The following is a 17880-nucleotide window of genomic DNA, read 5'->3' as shown; positions in this document are numbered from 1 at the left end:
TACGAACAAGACCATTTATTTAAAAATATGTACAAAGCAAAAGCAAGGAGCAGTTCAACTGAAAGTTTTTCATTTTACAACCAACTTTAAGTAATTATGACAGCCTAATTTTCCAAACAGGAAGCTTTAGGACCTGCTAGCTTACGATAAACAGCCAGTATTTGAAGTAAACTGTGCCTTAAATAAGAATGAATGAACTCAGCATTAAAGACAAAATATCAGTCTCTATATCAACGTAAAATTAGATGTTTATCATATTAGACATCTTGATTTGAACATCTAACAATTGTTTTTTTTATCTATTAAACTCTTGGGAAAAAAAAAAAACCTTACAAAAGCATTAACAAATGCAGTCAAACTAAAACCTAGTGTAGATGTTTTTCTTTAACTGATGAAGTTGTACACCAGAAACGTTGGTGTCTCGCAGTATTTTGTAGCAAACAGCTTCCCTTCTGGTGTAGGGTCAGAAAAGGCGATTTCTTCTTTGGTCAGATGGCTCCCGTACATGAAAGTATTCCTGAATCAGTAAGAAACAATAGTTTTATATCCACAAAGTAATTTATGCAAACTCTCACTATGAAATCTTTCATCTTATTAATGCACTGAAAATGTTTGGTACCTGACAGTGTCTAGAAGGCGAGTGGCGATGCCCTTCCTCCTCATCAGACTGAAGACCCAGATGCGACTGACGCCACAGATGGCTTTTTCCGGCACTGTGGAGCAGCACCAGGCTCTGTTGCGCTCCATGAAATCCTCCTTGTTAACGTCTTTGGGCTTCTCTGGCTGCTCCAGCACCCGAAAGGCCTAGAAAACGTATAATCAGGGTTCAGTAAGATCAGTTTTACTTTAGTTCTTCACTGCCATTCTGAGCTAAAATCTTTAGGCAGACAAAGACTCACCTGTCTAATATTCTCAGCCACCAGACATCCCACAACCATCCTGTCACTGTTAATGAACAGGTAGGTTTTAGCCGAGCTCGGGCTGCTGAGTGTGATCTGCTGAAAGCCCAATTCACTGTCTGCAATCCGTCTCACGTCCTCTGCCTGGAACAAAGCAGCGCAAGTTAGAAAATACTGATGATTTAGCTGGGCAGAAGAAGCGTTTATAAGCTATAACCAACCACTGCCAGCAGACCTTTTTTGTGGCATACTTTGGATCCTCAGGAAGAACGAGAATAATCTTTCCATCCCAGAACTCTGCCACAACCCTCTCCTTTTTCCAGCCCTAAAAACATACAAATTAATGTGAAATTGTGACATTTTTGTAGCAGAATTGCTAAAGTGCAATAATGACAACATCATGACGGCTCACCACAAACTTAATGGTATCCAAGAAGCGCTGATGGAACTGTGTGTGCTGGAAGTTGTCCTCAGGACTATCTGTACTGTACAGCATTCCACAGGACCCGCATGTGGTAGCGCCAAACTGCTTTTGACCAGCATCCTAAAGAGCAGACATGTTAAGGTGAGACACAAGAGGTGAAGAACCACAGATTTATTTCCGTCCATCAATTGCACCTTCTACTCACAATAATGAGCTGGTTATCCGTCTGCTTCTTCATCTCTCTTCTCAAAGCACTCCTCTCTTTGGCTTTAAAAGCAGGAGTACTATTCAGTGCAGAAGGAGTGCTAGTGTTCAGTGGTGGGGACAAAATCCCTTTTTTCTGAGATCTAAGACCAAGAAAGAACAGCTGATAAGGCTCAACTTCACGTGGTCATGACATTAAATACGAAAGACTGAATATATCCTGGCAAAAACAAGGTTATAAGTTATTATATCACACTAGCTTTATGCAGCTATACTTTTGAAACTATTGAAATTTTACATGTATTGTGCCCTTTGATATTAAATTTTTTGCCACAACTGCATTAGGAAAAAATGAGTATATGATTGTCTTACCTTTTAGTGCCAAAGATGGGATATACAGATGACTCTTCTGAATAGAGAGTAATTAAAAAAAAAAAAAAAAAAAATCATCATCAGATATTATTGATTTTTACAGATGATTGTTGTGGGTTAGGGTTTATATACAAAAAATTATATATATATACACACACACACACATATGAGAATTTATCATGTATGCATATTTTAATAATATATTGACGTTAAATATATATCCAATAATTAAATTATTTTAATTAAATTAATTTAATAAATTATTGGCTTTGAAACAGAATATAATATTTAACAATAACTATTATTTAATATTAAATCATTTTATAATTAGAAAGGTTTTTTGGATTATATACAATTATATATAATTTGTGGATGTTAATTTATTTTATACAATTAACCACAAATTAATATAATCATATCTAAAAATAACTTATTAAATATTATATTAAATTATAAATATAAAATATTAAATTATTCTATAATTAGAAAAGTTTTTTTCTGGATTATATACATACATATTCTAATTAGAAAGTATTTTTGATCATATACATATATTAGTAGATAGATAGTATTTAGATAGACAGACAGATTATTTATGGATGTTAATTTACCATCATCATGAGAGCTGTTGTGATCTGGTGGAATGTCACTCACATCAAACACTGAATCAGTTTTTGTGGGTGAGTCCTGGAAAACATTTTCAGTTTGAGAAACAGATGATGAAAGCTTTACATTTGAAGTTATTAGCAGATAATTCAATAGTTCTTACCTGGCTACCAGCTTCAAAGGATTTGTTGGGGCTAACAGATCTCCTCAAAATCACCTTTATGTCTTTGGTAATACCATGCAAATCGGCCAGGACCTGAGGAGACATCTGCTTGGGACTTAACATCACTTGCGTTGACTCGCTGCTTTCAACATCTTTATCATTGGTAACTTTAGTTGTGTTGTCCACTTCCGGGTGTTTTTTTAAGAAGACGGCATGGCGGACTGGGGAACGCTCTCTTGGCGCTGATGTCACTTCCTTCTCCTTCATGGGTTTCTGAGAGTTTGGTTTCTCGTAGGTTGAGGGCTGTTTAGGCTTTGTGGTCTTTGCAGACTTTTTGTACAGTGAAGTGGGCTTTTTTCCAGTGCTGAAGAAAGCTGCTCCCACAACAAGCTTGGGTTTACCTTTGGATTTCATAGTGCTAAATGAAATGGGGGCCACCGTGACCTTCGGTGATTGATCGGTTTGTGTGTCAGAGGGACTCTTCCCTTTGGGTTTAGCAGTAAAGTAACCTTTCAGGTTAGACTGTGGACCAGCGACACTGGTTTTCTTTTGAACCCTCCTCACTGGTTTTTTAACAGGATTCCCAGCAGTTGAAGCGGGTTGTGATGGCTCTTTGCTAGGGACTGACGGTGGTGACTTGGTTTCCTTCAACAGTTTCCTTTCAAGAGGTGTGAGATACAGAGGTTTCTGCTTGCTGTAGAAGGATCTTGCTCCCAAGACTGTTTTGCGTGGTGAGATCCGTTTCGGAGGAGATTCTAGTGAAGAGGTCCTCGGCATCTTCTTAGGTGTACTGGGAATTTTTTGGGGTGATGCCAGCGAGATGGGAATGTTCTCTTTTTGTCGAGTTGTCCTTCTTGGAGAATTTCTTGGGCTTGTTATTTGTTTCTTAGATGGGTTACTGTGGTGGGTTTAAACAAAATGGTTCATAATCTGGGTCACAAGAGCACAGAACATTTCACAAGCTAATATCTAACAAAATGACATCACATACCTTTCAACATCAGGAGAGCCATGTTTTCTTTTTCGGGATAACATCTTCAAATCACCTGAAATGAGAAGACAGGGAATCAGAACATGATGTGATACAATTCTATAGGATGCAACTGTTTGCATTTCTGGAACATTCTTATATTTCTGCAATATTCGTTTTTCTGCCATTATATCATATTGAGAAATGTGTTGAAAAAGTAGTAACGAGCGAATTCAGTAAATTATGTCAGCAGACGGTGAGAATATTGTGCGTACTTAAAAGGATCAAACTGTATGTTTTCCTGTCAAACTTATTGCTATGATACAGGTATATGTAGTTTGGCCCAGAGTATAAAGCAAACAGTATATAAATCTTCAATGCATCTCACTCGTTTTACCGCATTTATTTTCTGGGCGCCAATAAGCAAAATCTTTCTAAAAATACATGTTGGATAAGATCATCATCACGAATCTCATTTAAATACGGACATGATAACTATATCTGTAGTTGATAACTTACCAGATAAAATAAATCCGATTCCGTTTTTTGATTTGTGTGAAAACACTGGAACTAAATAATTGCGGCAAATCTCTCCCCTTCACCCGCGATCTGTTTTGAACACCGCGCCAAAGTCAATTGTGGCGCACACGGAAACGGAAACAGCGTATGTTTCATGACAACATCCGGTTTGTAATGGGAAGTCAGATTCATCTCCGCGAATCGGTTCTTTTGGACAGTTTGATTCAAAGAACCGGTTTAGTACGTTCAAGTTTGTTGTCATTTAGAATCTGAATAACATCTACGTTAAACACAAAATAAATGTACATTAGCCTGCAAAAGTTTTTATTTATTTATTAAAATCAACTCTTGATTCGTGTCTGAATTCGGAACCTCATACTACTATACTCCTCATACTACTTTTACCAAAATGGCAGAAATAATAAGAGTAGTATGCTAGTATGCAGTTGCTGATGTGAGGACAGTTCGGACCGTCTATTGTGAATAGTTCAGACCATAACCATATATAAAATACATTATTTTATATGTCTGAAGCGTATACAGTCTATGGTTCAGACCCGTTCAACCAATTCATTAAAAAGATCCGATTCAATCAAACAATTCTTACACGAATCGCTACTTCATTGCAGCGCTGCTTGGTTCCTGTTGTGGTCGGAATAGATGGCACACATGACATGTGCCTCTGATACAGATGATTTACCTCTGATGTGCTCAGTGTTTTGCTGAATACACATATAGTGAGACCTTACAAAGGTTGTGTTTATGCGGAAAGATGGTGTTTTACTTTAAAAGCGACGGTAAGTAGTGAATTGTGTGCCCAGGCAAGACCATGTTTATGTTGTCACAGTATGAATACGAAATAACTATAACGCTTACAAATAAATACAACAAAATATAAAGCATACAACAAAAAGATGATCAAAACTGCAATACATGTTGCTTGACATGGTGAAATGATATTGTTGGCGGTTCAGTGTCATTAGTTAAATAGCAAGAATAAACAGTGCTTTTTAAAAGTTTCAATATTATGCTTATCTTTTGCAGTTGTCTCACCGCCCTATATCATCTACATGGGCAAAGATAAATATGAAAGTAAGTGCTGGTTTTCTCATAAATAATACTTTTCAGCATCCTGTGCTTGTCAGACCATTAATAGCAGTTTTTGTTTTTCAACAGATGAAGATCTTATAAAATATGGATGGCCTGAAGATATTTGGTAAGGATATTTATTTGATGCTTGCCACCACAAATGAAATATATTTTTTTCTAGTTTTGATCTGCAATAAATGTTTCTGTGATTTCAGGTTCCATGTGGACAAGCTCTCATCTGCTCACGTATATCTAAGAATGCCCAAGGTATTTTGAGAAGTGAAACGCATTTTAGCCTACAGCCGTATTTATAATATTTCTGTGTTGTTGACAATTATGTTAATTGATTAAAGGGTGTAACGATAGAAGACATACCAAAAGAAGTCCTGATTGACTGTGCCCAGCTGGTCAAAAACAACAGTATTCAAGGTACTGCTTCTTTACGAGAAACATCAAAACTTGCTTGTTAACAGTGTTATTGAAGCTGTGATATCAACTGTATTTTTATTTACAGGATGCAAAATGAACAATATTAATGTTGTCTACACACCATGGGGCAATCTGAAAAAAACAGCAGACATGGATGTCGGTCAGATAGGCTTTCATCGACAGAAGGAGGTATGATGAGAGATAATGATGCTTCCTTGATAATAAGCACTATGATTTTGTGCACACTGCAGCAAATTCTTGTTTTTGTACAATTGAAACAATAAGATAGTGAAGTCAGATATGCAAAAAAAAAACACTTCCTGTCTGAACAGTTTATCTGATTTTGAAGTGTTCGGGTATTACTATTGCACTTTGAAATCTTGTAAATAATTGCAAATTCTGTATAAACATTCAACTGCACTTCAATATCAACAGGTGAAAATTGTGACTGTAGAAAAGAAAATCAACGAAGTCGTCAACAGACTAGAGAAAACGAAAGAGGAGCGCTATCCTGATCTTGCCGCTGAGAAGGAGTCTCGGGACAGAGAGGAAAGAAATGAGAAGAAGGCTCAAATACAAGAGCAGAAGAAGAAAGAGAAGGAGGAAGTGAAGAAGAAAAAGGAGATGGAAGAATTAAGGTGCTGCATATTGTTAAGATGTTGAGATGCAGATCATAACCTAAACACAAACAATTATTATGTTTTTTGTTTTTTAATTTTTGAAAAACACACTGACATCTAAAGTTTTGAGACCACTGGTGAAATGCTAGTGATTTTTTTTTTTCATTACAATTTATATTATTAGCATAATTATATTTGTTAAATCATCTTTTTTATTATTATTAATTACAGCAGCATTTGAGCTCCACATGTTTGTGCAATATTTTCAATGTGGTCTCAGACTTTTGAACTCTACTGTATATAGATAAATAAAAATGATAAAATGTAAGAACATAGCATTTGTACATCAGAATCAGTCATTTTGAGACCTGTAAAAGCAGGTAAAAGCATTCGTTTTGTGTACTTACGTGTAGCATCTTCTTTCCTGTAGGAATTATTCAGCACTCATGAAGAGTGACAACATGACCACAAATGAGGTAATACATGCTTTGACTTTAACATATATTGTTGAGCATTGACACAAATTCTGTTATGACTTGATATGATCATTTTCTCTGCAGGATGGCTATGATTCAGACGACTTCATGTAAAGTAAAGGAATGGATCTGCGATAATGAAGAACCACCATCTTCTCCCCACAGTATCTAAGTTTGTCATTGCACTTTCAAAGGACGCCATAGCGGTCATCAGAAATGAGCGATCAATAGGAATCAGTACTTGTGCCAATAAAGCACGATTCCAAGACAGCTCTCGACTCAAGCATTTGGCTTTGTCATTCCTTTGAAAATCAAAATGCAATATGTAAAGTATGTAAAATACTCTTTAAATGATAAGAGAGTAGATTGCTCGTTTAAACAAGAAGAATTTGAGGATCTCTGCTTATTCTGTACATTAAACAGTTTTTTTTTTTTTTTTGTTGATGTCTTTGAATGAATTAAAGATATTCCCTGTGGAGATATGTTAATGGATGTGTACACTAAGACCTAGAGGGTATTTGTGCTTATAAATGATATGCCTTTCTGGATATCATTGAATGACAAGCTCTTAAACGTTTCCTTTTTTGATGTCCTAAAATAAATAAATCTTTGCCATTCTCAGTTCGTTTCTTTTTGTTTGTTTATACATAAACACACACACACACATATATATATATATATATATATATATAACCCTAAATATATATATTATATATATATATAAAATAAATATATATATATATAACCCTAAATATATATATAACATATATATATATATATATATATATATAACCCTAAATATATATAAAATATATATATTTTATATATAAACTTTTTATCTCAAATATTCAGGTCTATATATGGTCTTGATGGACGTAGACATACATTAAAATGTGTTCAGTGATTTAAAATATAAAGAAAAAGCAGTTGACTGAACTGAACTACATCATATTATGATTTTTACTTTATTTAGGTTCTTTTCAGTAGTAAAATATTTTTTTTTTTCAAGTCAAATTGGCGATCTCTATTCGATTTGAGAAATACGTTGCTTTATGTCACTAGAAAAAGGCGATAACATCCACTAGATGGCAGCATTTCACAGCATAATTTGACTACGTTCTTTGACTTCAGACGACAAGATCAATTTCTTTATAGGAGCGCACTAAATGTTAGATTTTTTAAAAAAGCATTTATTGGTTTATTAAGGCACTTTCCACAATCGGACACAAAACAGGTACTGAAGCCATTTAAAAAAAAAAAAAAAAAGTCATTTATTTATTTTTCCAACACGTGCTAAAATGTTGATCATTAACCTCAAACTAAATATTACATTTTAGATTATGACATTTATATTTAATAAACATTGCTATTTCATTAAATTAAATAGGCTACATTGAAACGCTAATAAGTAAAAAGAAACATTAATAAGTCCTTTTTTTTTTTTTTTAAGACCAATCAAATAAGACCCATCCAAATCAATTTTATTGGTACGATAACAACATTGACAGTGGTATGTTGTGGCTGAGCGATCAGAAATATCGTATTTTAGTTGTCTAAACACTGCTGACAGACCACATCCACCTAAAGAGCAAGCACACTTGTTTCGGTACAGACAGACACAAAAGAAAGGAGTTATTGTGCGAAGGCGGCGTCTCCTGTCCAAGGCCGGGCTGGAAAATATGACCTCGGACTGGCACCTCAGATGTCCTTCACTGGCGGGATGTTTCTGGTTTGTTTATAGGAAAGATTCAGTCACATTCTTTTCAAGCCAGTGGCATTGCGCTATTATAACAGGCCTGTCCAGCGACGCATTTACAAAAAGCGTGGCTCAAAACAAATTGGATTTAAACGTACATTGTAAACTTTACATTAAAGTTACGTTGTCTAAATGACTAAATTATACTTTCACAACGGGTACATACATTTTCGTGTAATTTTGTGTAAAATAAACTCACAAATAAACAAAATATTAGATGAATCACTCGATTCAAAGTTGTTTTTATGTCAGAGCTGTTCAAGTCTGGCCTGCATTATGTCCTGATTTCTGCCCCCAGCCAATAGTTTCCTTTCCAAAAATAAAAAGAGATAATTTCTTTAACTTTTCCGGAAGCAGCAAGGATCCCTACACTCTTAAAAATAAAGTTTCTTTATTGGCATTGATGGTTCCACCTGTTGAAAAACAGCATATGCTGGTTAGGTATGTTTTGAAGCATGCAGAAGCTGGTTTGAGCTGGTTTATGCTTGGTTCAAACCAGCTAAGGACCAGCATAAACCAGCTCAAACCAGCTTCCATGCTTCAAAACATACCTAACCAGTATATGCTGTTTTTTTCAAAAGAGAATCTTTAACATCCATGGAGCCTTTCCATTCCACATAAGGTTAAAAACAACCCAAGCTGGGTTGAAAATGGACAAACCCAGCAATTGGGTTGTTTTAACCCAGCGGTTGGGTTAAATGTTTGCCCAATGTGCTGGGTAGTTTTATTTAACTCAACTATTGTTTAAAAATTACTGTATTGCTTGCTTAAAATGAACTCAAAGTATGTTAGAAATTAACATTTATTAATATGTTTAATAAATGAACATTTATTAATGTTTAATGAATAATAATAAAACAATAAACATTTATTAAATTGCTTATTAATAAATGTTCACCTTTTGATTATTATTGTTGCCTCTAGTAATTATATATCTGATTTTTAATTTGAATTTTTTTTTTTTTTAATTTTGGTTCATTTTAAACCAGCCATATAGTCATTTTTAAACAATAGTTGAGTTAAATAAAACTGCCCAGCAAGTTATGCAAACATTTAACCCAAACGCTGGGTTAAAACAACCCAATTGCTGGGTTTGTCCATTTTCAACCCAACTTGGGTTGTTTTTAACTCAGCATTTTTAGAGTGTTCTTTATAATGGAAAAATGTTCTTTAGGAACTCCAAAATATTTCTTCTATGGCATTGCTGCGTAAACTCACTTTTGGAACATTTATTTTAAGAGTGTATAGAAGATTTCTTTTGGACTATCAGACCATGTATACACATACCTGCTGCATGACTGGAGTTAGCATCAACAAAGCAGAGAAAACTTCCTGAAATCTTAACAAACACTCATTCGGTCCAATCATCCACCGTCACAGTTAGCTTAGACCTCCGCTGGGTGGATGGGGGCCTGCCACACAAAACCTGTCTGCTCCATTAACCTCATGTTTAGAAAAAAGTCTCTCTAGATGTGGCTGTGGGGCACAAACCAGACCCTGTCAGCTATACTTCACATCTTCACTGGCCATTAGCACATGCTGCGGCCAAAACTGTTGGCAGAGACCACACACACGCACTCACACTGACAGAGAGCGGGGATAAAGAGGCAGGAAAGCAGTAAGAAGTGTGGAGCGCCACACAAAATGAAAAGGGATGTGTCTCTGTGGTCTTCCAAACCGGTCAGGCCAGCTGGAGCCTTCAACAAAAGCAAACAAGGTCATAAAGTGGGTGCAGAGAAGAACGGGCCTGGAGATGAGCCACTGTGATGTGAGGAAATGTGCGATACACATGGGTCTGATTGAACAGTTCCTGCACTGTCGGGGAGTGAGAATACAGCAAACAATGAGATAAAGTAATGCTTTATGAACCGCTGTGAAAAACAACTGAAATGGTCAAAGGGTCATGATTATCAAGCATTAACTTTGTTTGAAAAGAAAGTAGTGAAACCATATCAGTAAGACAGGCCTTCTCATCGTTCTATCATATGCCACTCTTTCAAAATTATGATTATTTTAAGACTTGCCAAGTTTTCTGCATACACATAAACATACAAAAAAGAAAAGAAATTAATCAAGGATGTATTGAATTGATCAAATGTGACAATAAAGACTTTTACATTGTTGCAAAAATGTATGCTAAAACATGTTTTTTTTTTTTTTTACTTTCTATGAATCAATGAATCCTGAAAAAAGATGCTGAAAATTCAGCTTTGACATCACAAGAATAAATTACATTTTAAAACATAATTATAATATTTATTTAATATTATTTCCCAATATTACTGTTGTACTGTATCTGTGATCAAATAACTGCAGCCTTGATGAGCAGAAGAGACTCTTTAAAAGGCATTTAAAAATCTTACCGGCCCCTAAATTTTTGTTAGTTTAAAGCTGCAGTCCGTAATTTTTGCCTCTTTGTCGCCATCTCTGTTCGAAACCTGCAATTTCAGCTGAATTATCATCTTTAATTCAGTCGGAAAATGTCATCTGAATAAGTAACAAACTTTTGTTCTGACCAACTTCTATGCACTACACCTAAACCTACCCCTAATACAATCCATTTAACATTTTTATTATGACATCATTTAGCAATTCCCCACCTATAAATTCTACAGGAGAAATGTTAAATATGCATACTACAGTTAAACAAAATGAAGCTGAAATTACCTTGTGAACAAGCCAATTGTAATCCTCAAATGCATCAACTGTTTGACTATTTTAGCACTTCTTTAACAGTAACATCTTTACAAAATCCCTACACCCATTTCCAACCACATTTGCTTAGCTATGATAATTGTTTTAGGAATTACGAACACTATCGTTTAACCTGCCCCCACTTGTGAGGTCAGAACCCAGTGGAAAGCATCTCAGCTTCATTCTTCATAACACATGAGCTCTCCCCGTGGGTACAGTTAGAGGTTTATTTTGTGCTTGACTTATCGACAGCGTACTTCATGCTGACGATTCACTCCAGAGGCCCCTGACACAGTGATTGGACAAGATCAACAGAGACGTGACCCACTGATCTATTCAATCCATCCAGCTGACAACACAAATTCCTCTGGCACATATGCAAAGCTTACACCAGCAGCATAAGATTTCCAGTCAAAACCTTATCTCACCTTTGGGGTTTTTTTTTAAAAAAAAACATTGCTAGAAAATCCAGCTAATCTAGCTGTTTTTCAAAACATACTTGGTTGGTTTATGTGATTTACCAGCTGGTGGAGAAGAAAGGACATCAAAGGAATATTCATCTCAATGGCAGCTGGTCATCTGGTATGTGATCCTCCAGTGTACACAACCTGCATGCTGTCATATTTGCTCATTCACACGTTTTGAAGATGCAATGCAATGGTTAGCATGGCCTAGTTAACCCCTGCTGGTAGATGTTGTAACTACAGCATCTGACTGCAGAGCCAATGAGTGGAACCGGACGTCCAGCTCCCACTCTCTGGATGTAATGGGTGGAGTTTGAAGGTCCAGCCACACCCTAACCATAACCATAATTTTTTTTATGAAATATTTGTGATGTATATTGCTTGTAAAATGTTTATTTCATCAGAATACATATATATCAACCATCTAAGCTTGCTTGGATCCAGGGTTATTTTAGTATTAATTTTATAGTATTATTGTACTTATTAATCATTTGAATTAGGTTTTATTTTTTTATCTTCAGTTTTTAACTTTAGTTTAAGTTTGTAATTCTGTCGTGTGCTTTTGTCGTTTTTAAAAAATATATATATATATCTGTTTAGCTTTAATTTATTTCAGTTTTATTTTTAGTAACTTTTTAGTTTTGTATTTATACAACTTAAACCTGTTTATTTCAGTTAGTTGCAAAGGCATCATTTCTAATTTTCGTTTAAGTTTTTTAAGTCTTTCATATTTTAGTTTACCATAACTGGTAACTAAACATAAATATGTATTCATGCTAAAATCACGCTAAAGTTCAACTAATTGCATTCACAGTTATATGTTATATACTTTAGTTATATACTTATATATATATATATATATAATTTTTTTTCTTTTAAGTATATTATTATATTATATCTTTTAAAATTGTGTTAGCATTGATAATTTATTTTATTTCTGCTTCATTTTAATTAAAGAAAACAATACTTTTTAATAGTTTTAGCTTTAGTTAACAATAACAACAATGCTAGAAACCATGTTCCAAAACAGCAAACAACCTAAGCTGATTTTAGCTTATTTTCAGCAGTGAATGCAGATGTAGTAAATTTATTTGTAATTCAACAACATTCATATCAACGCAAGATCTGGAGTGTTAGAATAGCATTTCCACAGCAGATTTGGGTCAAAAGTTCAACAATCCTAAGTAGGGCAAAGCAAAAATTCCTTCTTCAGAGACATTTCTGTAGAGAGCAGGTCAGGCATGTGTGGAAAGCTGGAGAATATGCAAGGATTGCACCAGAGGGAGCCATTAAATCAAGGTCATGTGACACTCACCATCAGTCCAAAAAACTCTTGGCTCTGTCATGCTCTGAAATTCACTTGAGAGTCCAGCCATATGATTCTGGATCTTTGAATACAAGCCCAGGAGGAACCATGGAGCACAACAGCAAAGGATATTAGCATTGCATCCGAAATAAAACATCACTTACAAACATGCCATATGGAGAAAATCTCCTCTCAAAACCATCCCACAGAAGAGTTCATGAGTTTAGATCTGCCTCTTGAGTCAATGAAATCATTGGCAAATGCAAATCAAGCACTTTATACATACAGTTCCCCTGCTTTTTCAATGACACTTACAGCAAAACACGTTAAGGAGTCTGGAGGGGGCTGCGGTTTCAGTCCCAGAATGAGGCTGTGGTTGAGGGGTTGTCAGAGGGAGGCGTCACTGTAATTTTTGTGGTCTGGAAGTGATTCTCTTTATGTCCAAGTGAGCTTGTTTATTTTTATCTATTGTGAAATAAAGCTGCTTTATTGTGGTTGCCATTTCAGCTAGGTACTGGTTCAGTGTCTCACTGAACCTTGTCAAATAGCGCAGCGAGAAAGCTACAATGGCCTGTTTTAATGACTCAATACAGTCTGTATTTTTATTGTTTTGCCTGTTTAACCACATTGCTTATAAAGCGTTCTCATTTCAGAGTGACCATACAAAGCCTATTAAATCTGTCCTTGTAATTTTGGAAACAATAGTCAAATAGACAAATAGAGTCTGTTGTTCAGAAATCATGCCTGCCTTCATGCATTTTACATTCTGTATTAGAACTGCATTCACATAGCCTTGCCATCCTTGTTTTTGCAGAAGGCCGAATAAAATTGACAGCTGACTTTCTACAGTACATTTCCCAACATGTCATGTGCATTATATAATGTGCAGTGGTTGAATGCAAAATCACTTTGGATAAAAGCATCTGCAAAATACATAAATGTACAACAGGGCTTACTGGTATCTAACAATATGATACACAACATGCAATGTAACCATGTGACTGTTTTCCATATTTTTACATTTTACTACACAACATTGCGGTAACCAGTATATAAAAATTTTCAGGAAAATGCCATGCCAAGGGGTAATAATGAAACAATAGTTTTTTATATTTATATAAAGTTTTATATTTAACTATTATTTACAACAGGATCTGCATTTTCATGGGTTTAAATAAAAGATTTTACTGTCTCTTATGTTATAAGACACAATAAAAACAATTTTTTGTATCAAAACCACTCCTTTCCTGGTAGAAAAATTAACTTGGTTTACAAAAGTCAATGAATTTGCGTCAGCTGAATGTAACATTTTTGACAAGCCAAACATGTCAGTCTTTGAGTAACATGTAAACCACGAAAAAAACTGCATTCCGTAAAATAAGTACAATAAAGTACGCAAAAAGCATTTCGATGGAAAAAAAAAACATCTCCAGCATATTTTATAGTTCACCCCTTATCACGTTACCACGTCCGTCAAAAACTAAAAACATCAACATAACACACTCATCATGGGCATCAATCACTTCACTGAATACTTGCCGGCTAAGAAATAAATAATTATTACCTTACAATCCATCTGTTTTCAAATCCATATTATTTGAATATCACAACACCAATGTCTGTCAAAAAATAACATGCACGATACATGGTAGTATTTACGAGAAGCCCAGGTCCAGTATCAGGGTTGCCAGGTTTTCACAACAAAACCCGCCCAAATGCTACTCAATACTAGCCCAAAACTAGCTCAATCACGTTTCAGGGGGGAGTCCCACTGTAAAAATCGCGTTCCGGGGGGTAAAATCCGTGTTTTTGACGGGGTTCCCCTGGTAAAATTCGCATTCCAGGGCTAAATATCATGTTGTTTGGGGTCGCTTCAACCCGCGGACATGAAAAACAACCGGCGGCAACAGTGTAAAAGTAGCCAAATTCCGCGGGAAAAACCGTGTACTTGGCAACACTGTCCAGTATACGCATTTTACATCCCACTCTACCGGATGTTTTGAATGCGTCATCGCTTTCTGAGAAGAGGGAGAAAATGGCGGCCTGAGCGGCTTCAACATGCTGCTGTCTGTCAGAGACGATAACGTACGTAATACATAACGCATGAGTATAAATTTGTTCTTAACTGAAATTGAATCGGAATAATTAGGAAACTGAATGAAATACATCACACTGCATGCTAATGAGAATAAATGCCAATCCAAGTGAAAAATGTCACCTGGTTAGTGAATATTGCTCAACATGTTGGTTTTGACGGACAAACTACGCATTCTGATTCTGACATTCCTGATTCCTCTAGTAATTATCAAAGTTTCATAAAATGTTGTTCAGTTTTCCAATAAAAGATGATAAATTTTTACATTATTTGTTATGTTTAATGACCTCTTAGCAGATTTTGACTGATATATATTATGTATATGTTATATTTATATATAAGACAACAATCTGCAGAAGTTATTTGAAAAACATGAATATAGCATAGTTAGATTCCATTATACAGACACACATTATTGCATAACACTAATAATACTTACTAATACACTAATGTAATACTTGATTCTGATTGGCTGATCAGCAGACAAATATTTTATAAATTATATTTTTGTCTTAATATTGAATTATATATTCATTCTTCTAACAATCAGTATTGACTCAAATCAATATTTCATGCGCATTGATTTATTTAGTTATTTCCTTTTAAAATGATAAATATTGTTATAGATGTATTTTTATTTATTTGATTACTAGCCATACAATAAGCAGGATCAGAATAACTGACATAACAATTATTACGTTGCACTCCATTCCAGACCAACATGGAGGTAAGCAATTACATTGACAAACAAGCATGTGCTGTAAAATAAATATTATGTAGAATAGCTCTACATTACACTTGGCATGCCTAGAGCTGTCATTTCATGTAATTACCATATATGTAAACAATGCTACACATGAGACTGCATGGAGACGGTGGAGGCGTTCATATAAATGAGTATATAAGCAGTCGCAGCTTCCTCGAGACGTCCTCCAAGCACAATTAGAGAAAATGGCAGCGTAGCGTGGGACGAAGAGGAGGGTCTTGGCTTTTATGCTGAGTTGTTCATCTGCGGTTGCCTATGAGGAGCCCTCGGGGAGGGACAGGACTTGAATGTCAAGTATAGCTAACAGGGTCCAGATGGCGCCCCTGCGTTTGGGAAGGGGGTCAGGAGCTGTTACTACAGCTGCGGGTTCCTCTGCACCAAGGCAGGGCAGTGGAAAATCATATTACAATCACTGTATGAGGTGAACACCAATGAGGAGGACGCACCCAAAACCTTTCAAAAACCATATGGAGAGGTAAAGGAAGGGGTTTAAACACATGCAAGGTGCCAGAGCCAAAGGAGGGCAGAGCTGTCGTTGACTTTATTTTATGTTCGCCACTCGCATTGTTGTCGAAGCATGTAAAAGGGAAACAGCTGGGGTATATTGCCCTACGGACAATGCTATGCAGTGCCATTTCAGAGCAAAATCTGATTGGCAGAAGAACAGTACTTGAGCTTAATGTATATGATTACTGAGAAACCAAAACAGCAGTGCAAAACAGTCAAAAACTGCTGATAAATCTATAGCAGAAACACACTGCTAAGCTGGAGGGAGGTTGGACTCATGTCAAGACACTTCTAGGGGAAAATACAAAACCAGGGCCAAGCTGTTTGCAAAACGGGAAACTTCAGATGATACATAACTCCTATGGACAAATACATTAAAGGGATAGTCCACCCAAAAATAAAAATTATGTCATAATTTACTCACCCTCATGTCATTCTAAACCTACATACAAATATCTTCTTTTACTTTGCATGGAATAAAGAAGTCATTTTTGGTTTGACTATCCCTTTATCATTCTTTGTGGATCAAATAAATTGTCAATTTGTGCTGATTGGTAAGGGATAACAGTCGGCTTATAGCAAAAACAAGCTTTGCATTTCTCCCTTTAAACCCTTTTGGATTACGTGATCATCAGGGCCCAGTTGAACAAAACTCCTTAAGCTAAGAAAATCCTTAATTACAATTATAAACAAACAGTTAATAGACAACAAACATTTTACACAAATGTGTGGAGTTCATGCATGCTGCCATTAAAGTATGAAGAGGACAAACCAAACACTAATACATTTATGTGCATTTTGCTATTCAACTTTTTCATTAAAGTGTTATGCTGATTATACACTGATCAGGCATAACATTATGACCACCGACAGGTGAAGTGAATAACACTGATTATCTCTTCATCACAGCACCTGTTAGTGGGTGGAATATATTAGGGAGCAAGTGAACATTTTGTCCTCAAAGTTGATGTGTTAGAAGCAGGAAAAATGGGACAAAATTGCCAAATTGATAGACGACTGGGTTAGAGCATCTCCAAAACTGCAGCTCTTGTGGGGTGTTCCCGGTCTGCAGTGGTCAGTATCTATCAAAAGTGGTCCAAGGAAAGAACAGTGAACCGGCGACAGGGTCATGGGCGGCCAAGGCTCATTGATGCTCGTGGGGAGCGAAGGCTGGCCCGTGGGGTCCGATCCAACAGACAAGCTACTGTAGCTCAAATTGCTCAAGAAGTTAATGCTGGCTCCGATAGAAAGGTGTCAGAATACACAGTGCATCACAGTTTGTTGCGTATGGGGCTGCATAGCCACAGACCAGTCAGGGTGCCCATGCTGACCCCTGTCCACCGCCCAAAGCACCAACAGTGGGGCATGTGAGCATCAGAACTGGACCACAGAGCAATGGAAGAAGGTGGCCTGGTATGATGAATCACGTTTTCTTTTACATCATGTGGATGGCCGGGTGCGTGTGCATCACTTACCTGGGGAACACATGGCACCAGGATGCGCTATGGGAAGAAGGCAAGC

General features: G+C 36.1%; 2 protein-coding genes across 2 annotated transcripts; one reads left to right on the top strand and one right to left on the bottom strand.

Annotated features, from left to right (window-relative positions):
• On the bottom strand, window positions 1-4311 carry esco2 (establishment of sister chromatid cohesion N-acetyltransferase 2). Its single transcript, XM_051876271.1, has 11 exons — window positions 4158-4311; window positions 3660-3714; window positions 2669-3566; window positions 2511-2586; window positions 1900-1936; window positions 1529-1670; window positions 1312-1443; window positions 1135-1224; window positions 900-1043; window positions 620-804; window positions 1-517 (listed from the first exon to the last, which is right to left on the bottom strand). Exons 2-11 carry the CDS (start codon window positions 3701-3703, stop codon window positions 385-387), a joined length of 1881 nt encoding a protein of 626 aa, XP_051732231.1. The 5' UTR covers window positions 3704-3714; window positions 4158-4311; the 3' UTR covers window positions 1-384.
• A 461-nt stretch (window positions 4312-4772) lies between these two features.
• On the top strand, window positions 4773-7392 carry ccdc25 (coiled-coil domain containing 25). Its single transcript, XM_051876264.1, has 9 exons — window positions 4773-4954; window positions 5202-5249; window positions 5334-5373; window positions 5462-5513; window positions 5600-5675; window positions 5761-5864; window positions 6111-6313; window positions 6726-6771; window positions 6856-7392. Exons 1-9 carry the CDS (start codon window positions 4930-4932, stop codon window positions 6883-6885), a joined length of 624 nt encoding a protein of 207 aa, XP_051732224.1. The 5' UTR covers window positions 4773-4929; the 3' UTR covers window positions 6886-7392.
• The last annotated feature ends 10488 nt before the right edge of the window (window positions 7393-17880 follow it).

Source organism: Ctenopharyngodon idella, chromosome 20 (assembly GCF_019924925.1).
Source record: "Ctenopharyngodon idella isolate HZGC_01 chromosome 20, HZGC01, whole genome shotgun sequence".
In the NCBI taxonomy this organism is placed as follows: Eukaryota; Metazoa; Chordata; class Actinopteri; order Cypriniformes; family Xenocyprididae; genus Ctenopharyngodon; species Ctenopharyngodon idella.
The sequence above is the reverse complement of the archived record's forward strand: the minus strand, read 5'-3'. Positions and strand labels throughout refer to the sequence as shown.

What these genes read in the sequence shown, in the direction of transcription:
- esco2 (XM_051876271.1), bottom strand. Translation starts at nt 3,703, where the DNA reads ATGTTATCCCGAAAAAGAAAACATGGCTCTCCTGATGTTGAAAG. An exon ending in CGGATAACCAGCTCATTATT is followed by an intron (nt 1,444 to 1,528) that starts GTGAGTAGAAGG and finishes TCTGCTCTTTAG; the next exon opens with GATGCTGGTCAAAAGCAGTT. An exon ending in TGGATACCATTAAGTTTGTG is followed by an intron (nt 1,225 to 1,311) that starts GTGAGCCGTCAT and finishes GTATGTTTTTAG; the next exon opens with GGCTGGAAAAAGGAGAGGGT.
- ccdc25 (XM_051876264.1), top strand. Translation starts at nt 4,930, where the DNA reads ATGGTGTTTTACTTTAAAAGCGACG. An exon ending in GTTTTACTTTAAAAGCGACG is followed by an intron (nt 4,955 to 5,201) that starts GTAAGTAGTGAA and finishes TATCTTTTGCAG; the next exon opens with TTGTCTCACCGCCCTATATC. An exon ending in TATATCTAAGAATGCCCAAG is followed by an intron (nt 5,514 to 5,599) that starts GTATTTTGAGAA and finishes AATTGATTAAAG; the next exon opens with GGTGTAACGATAGAAGACAT.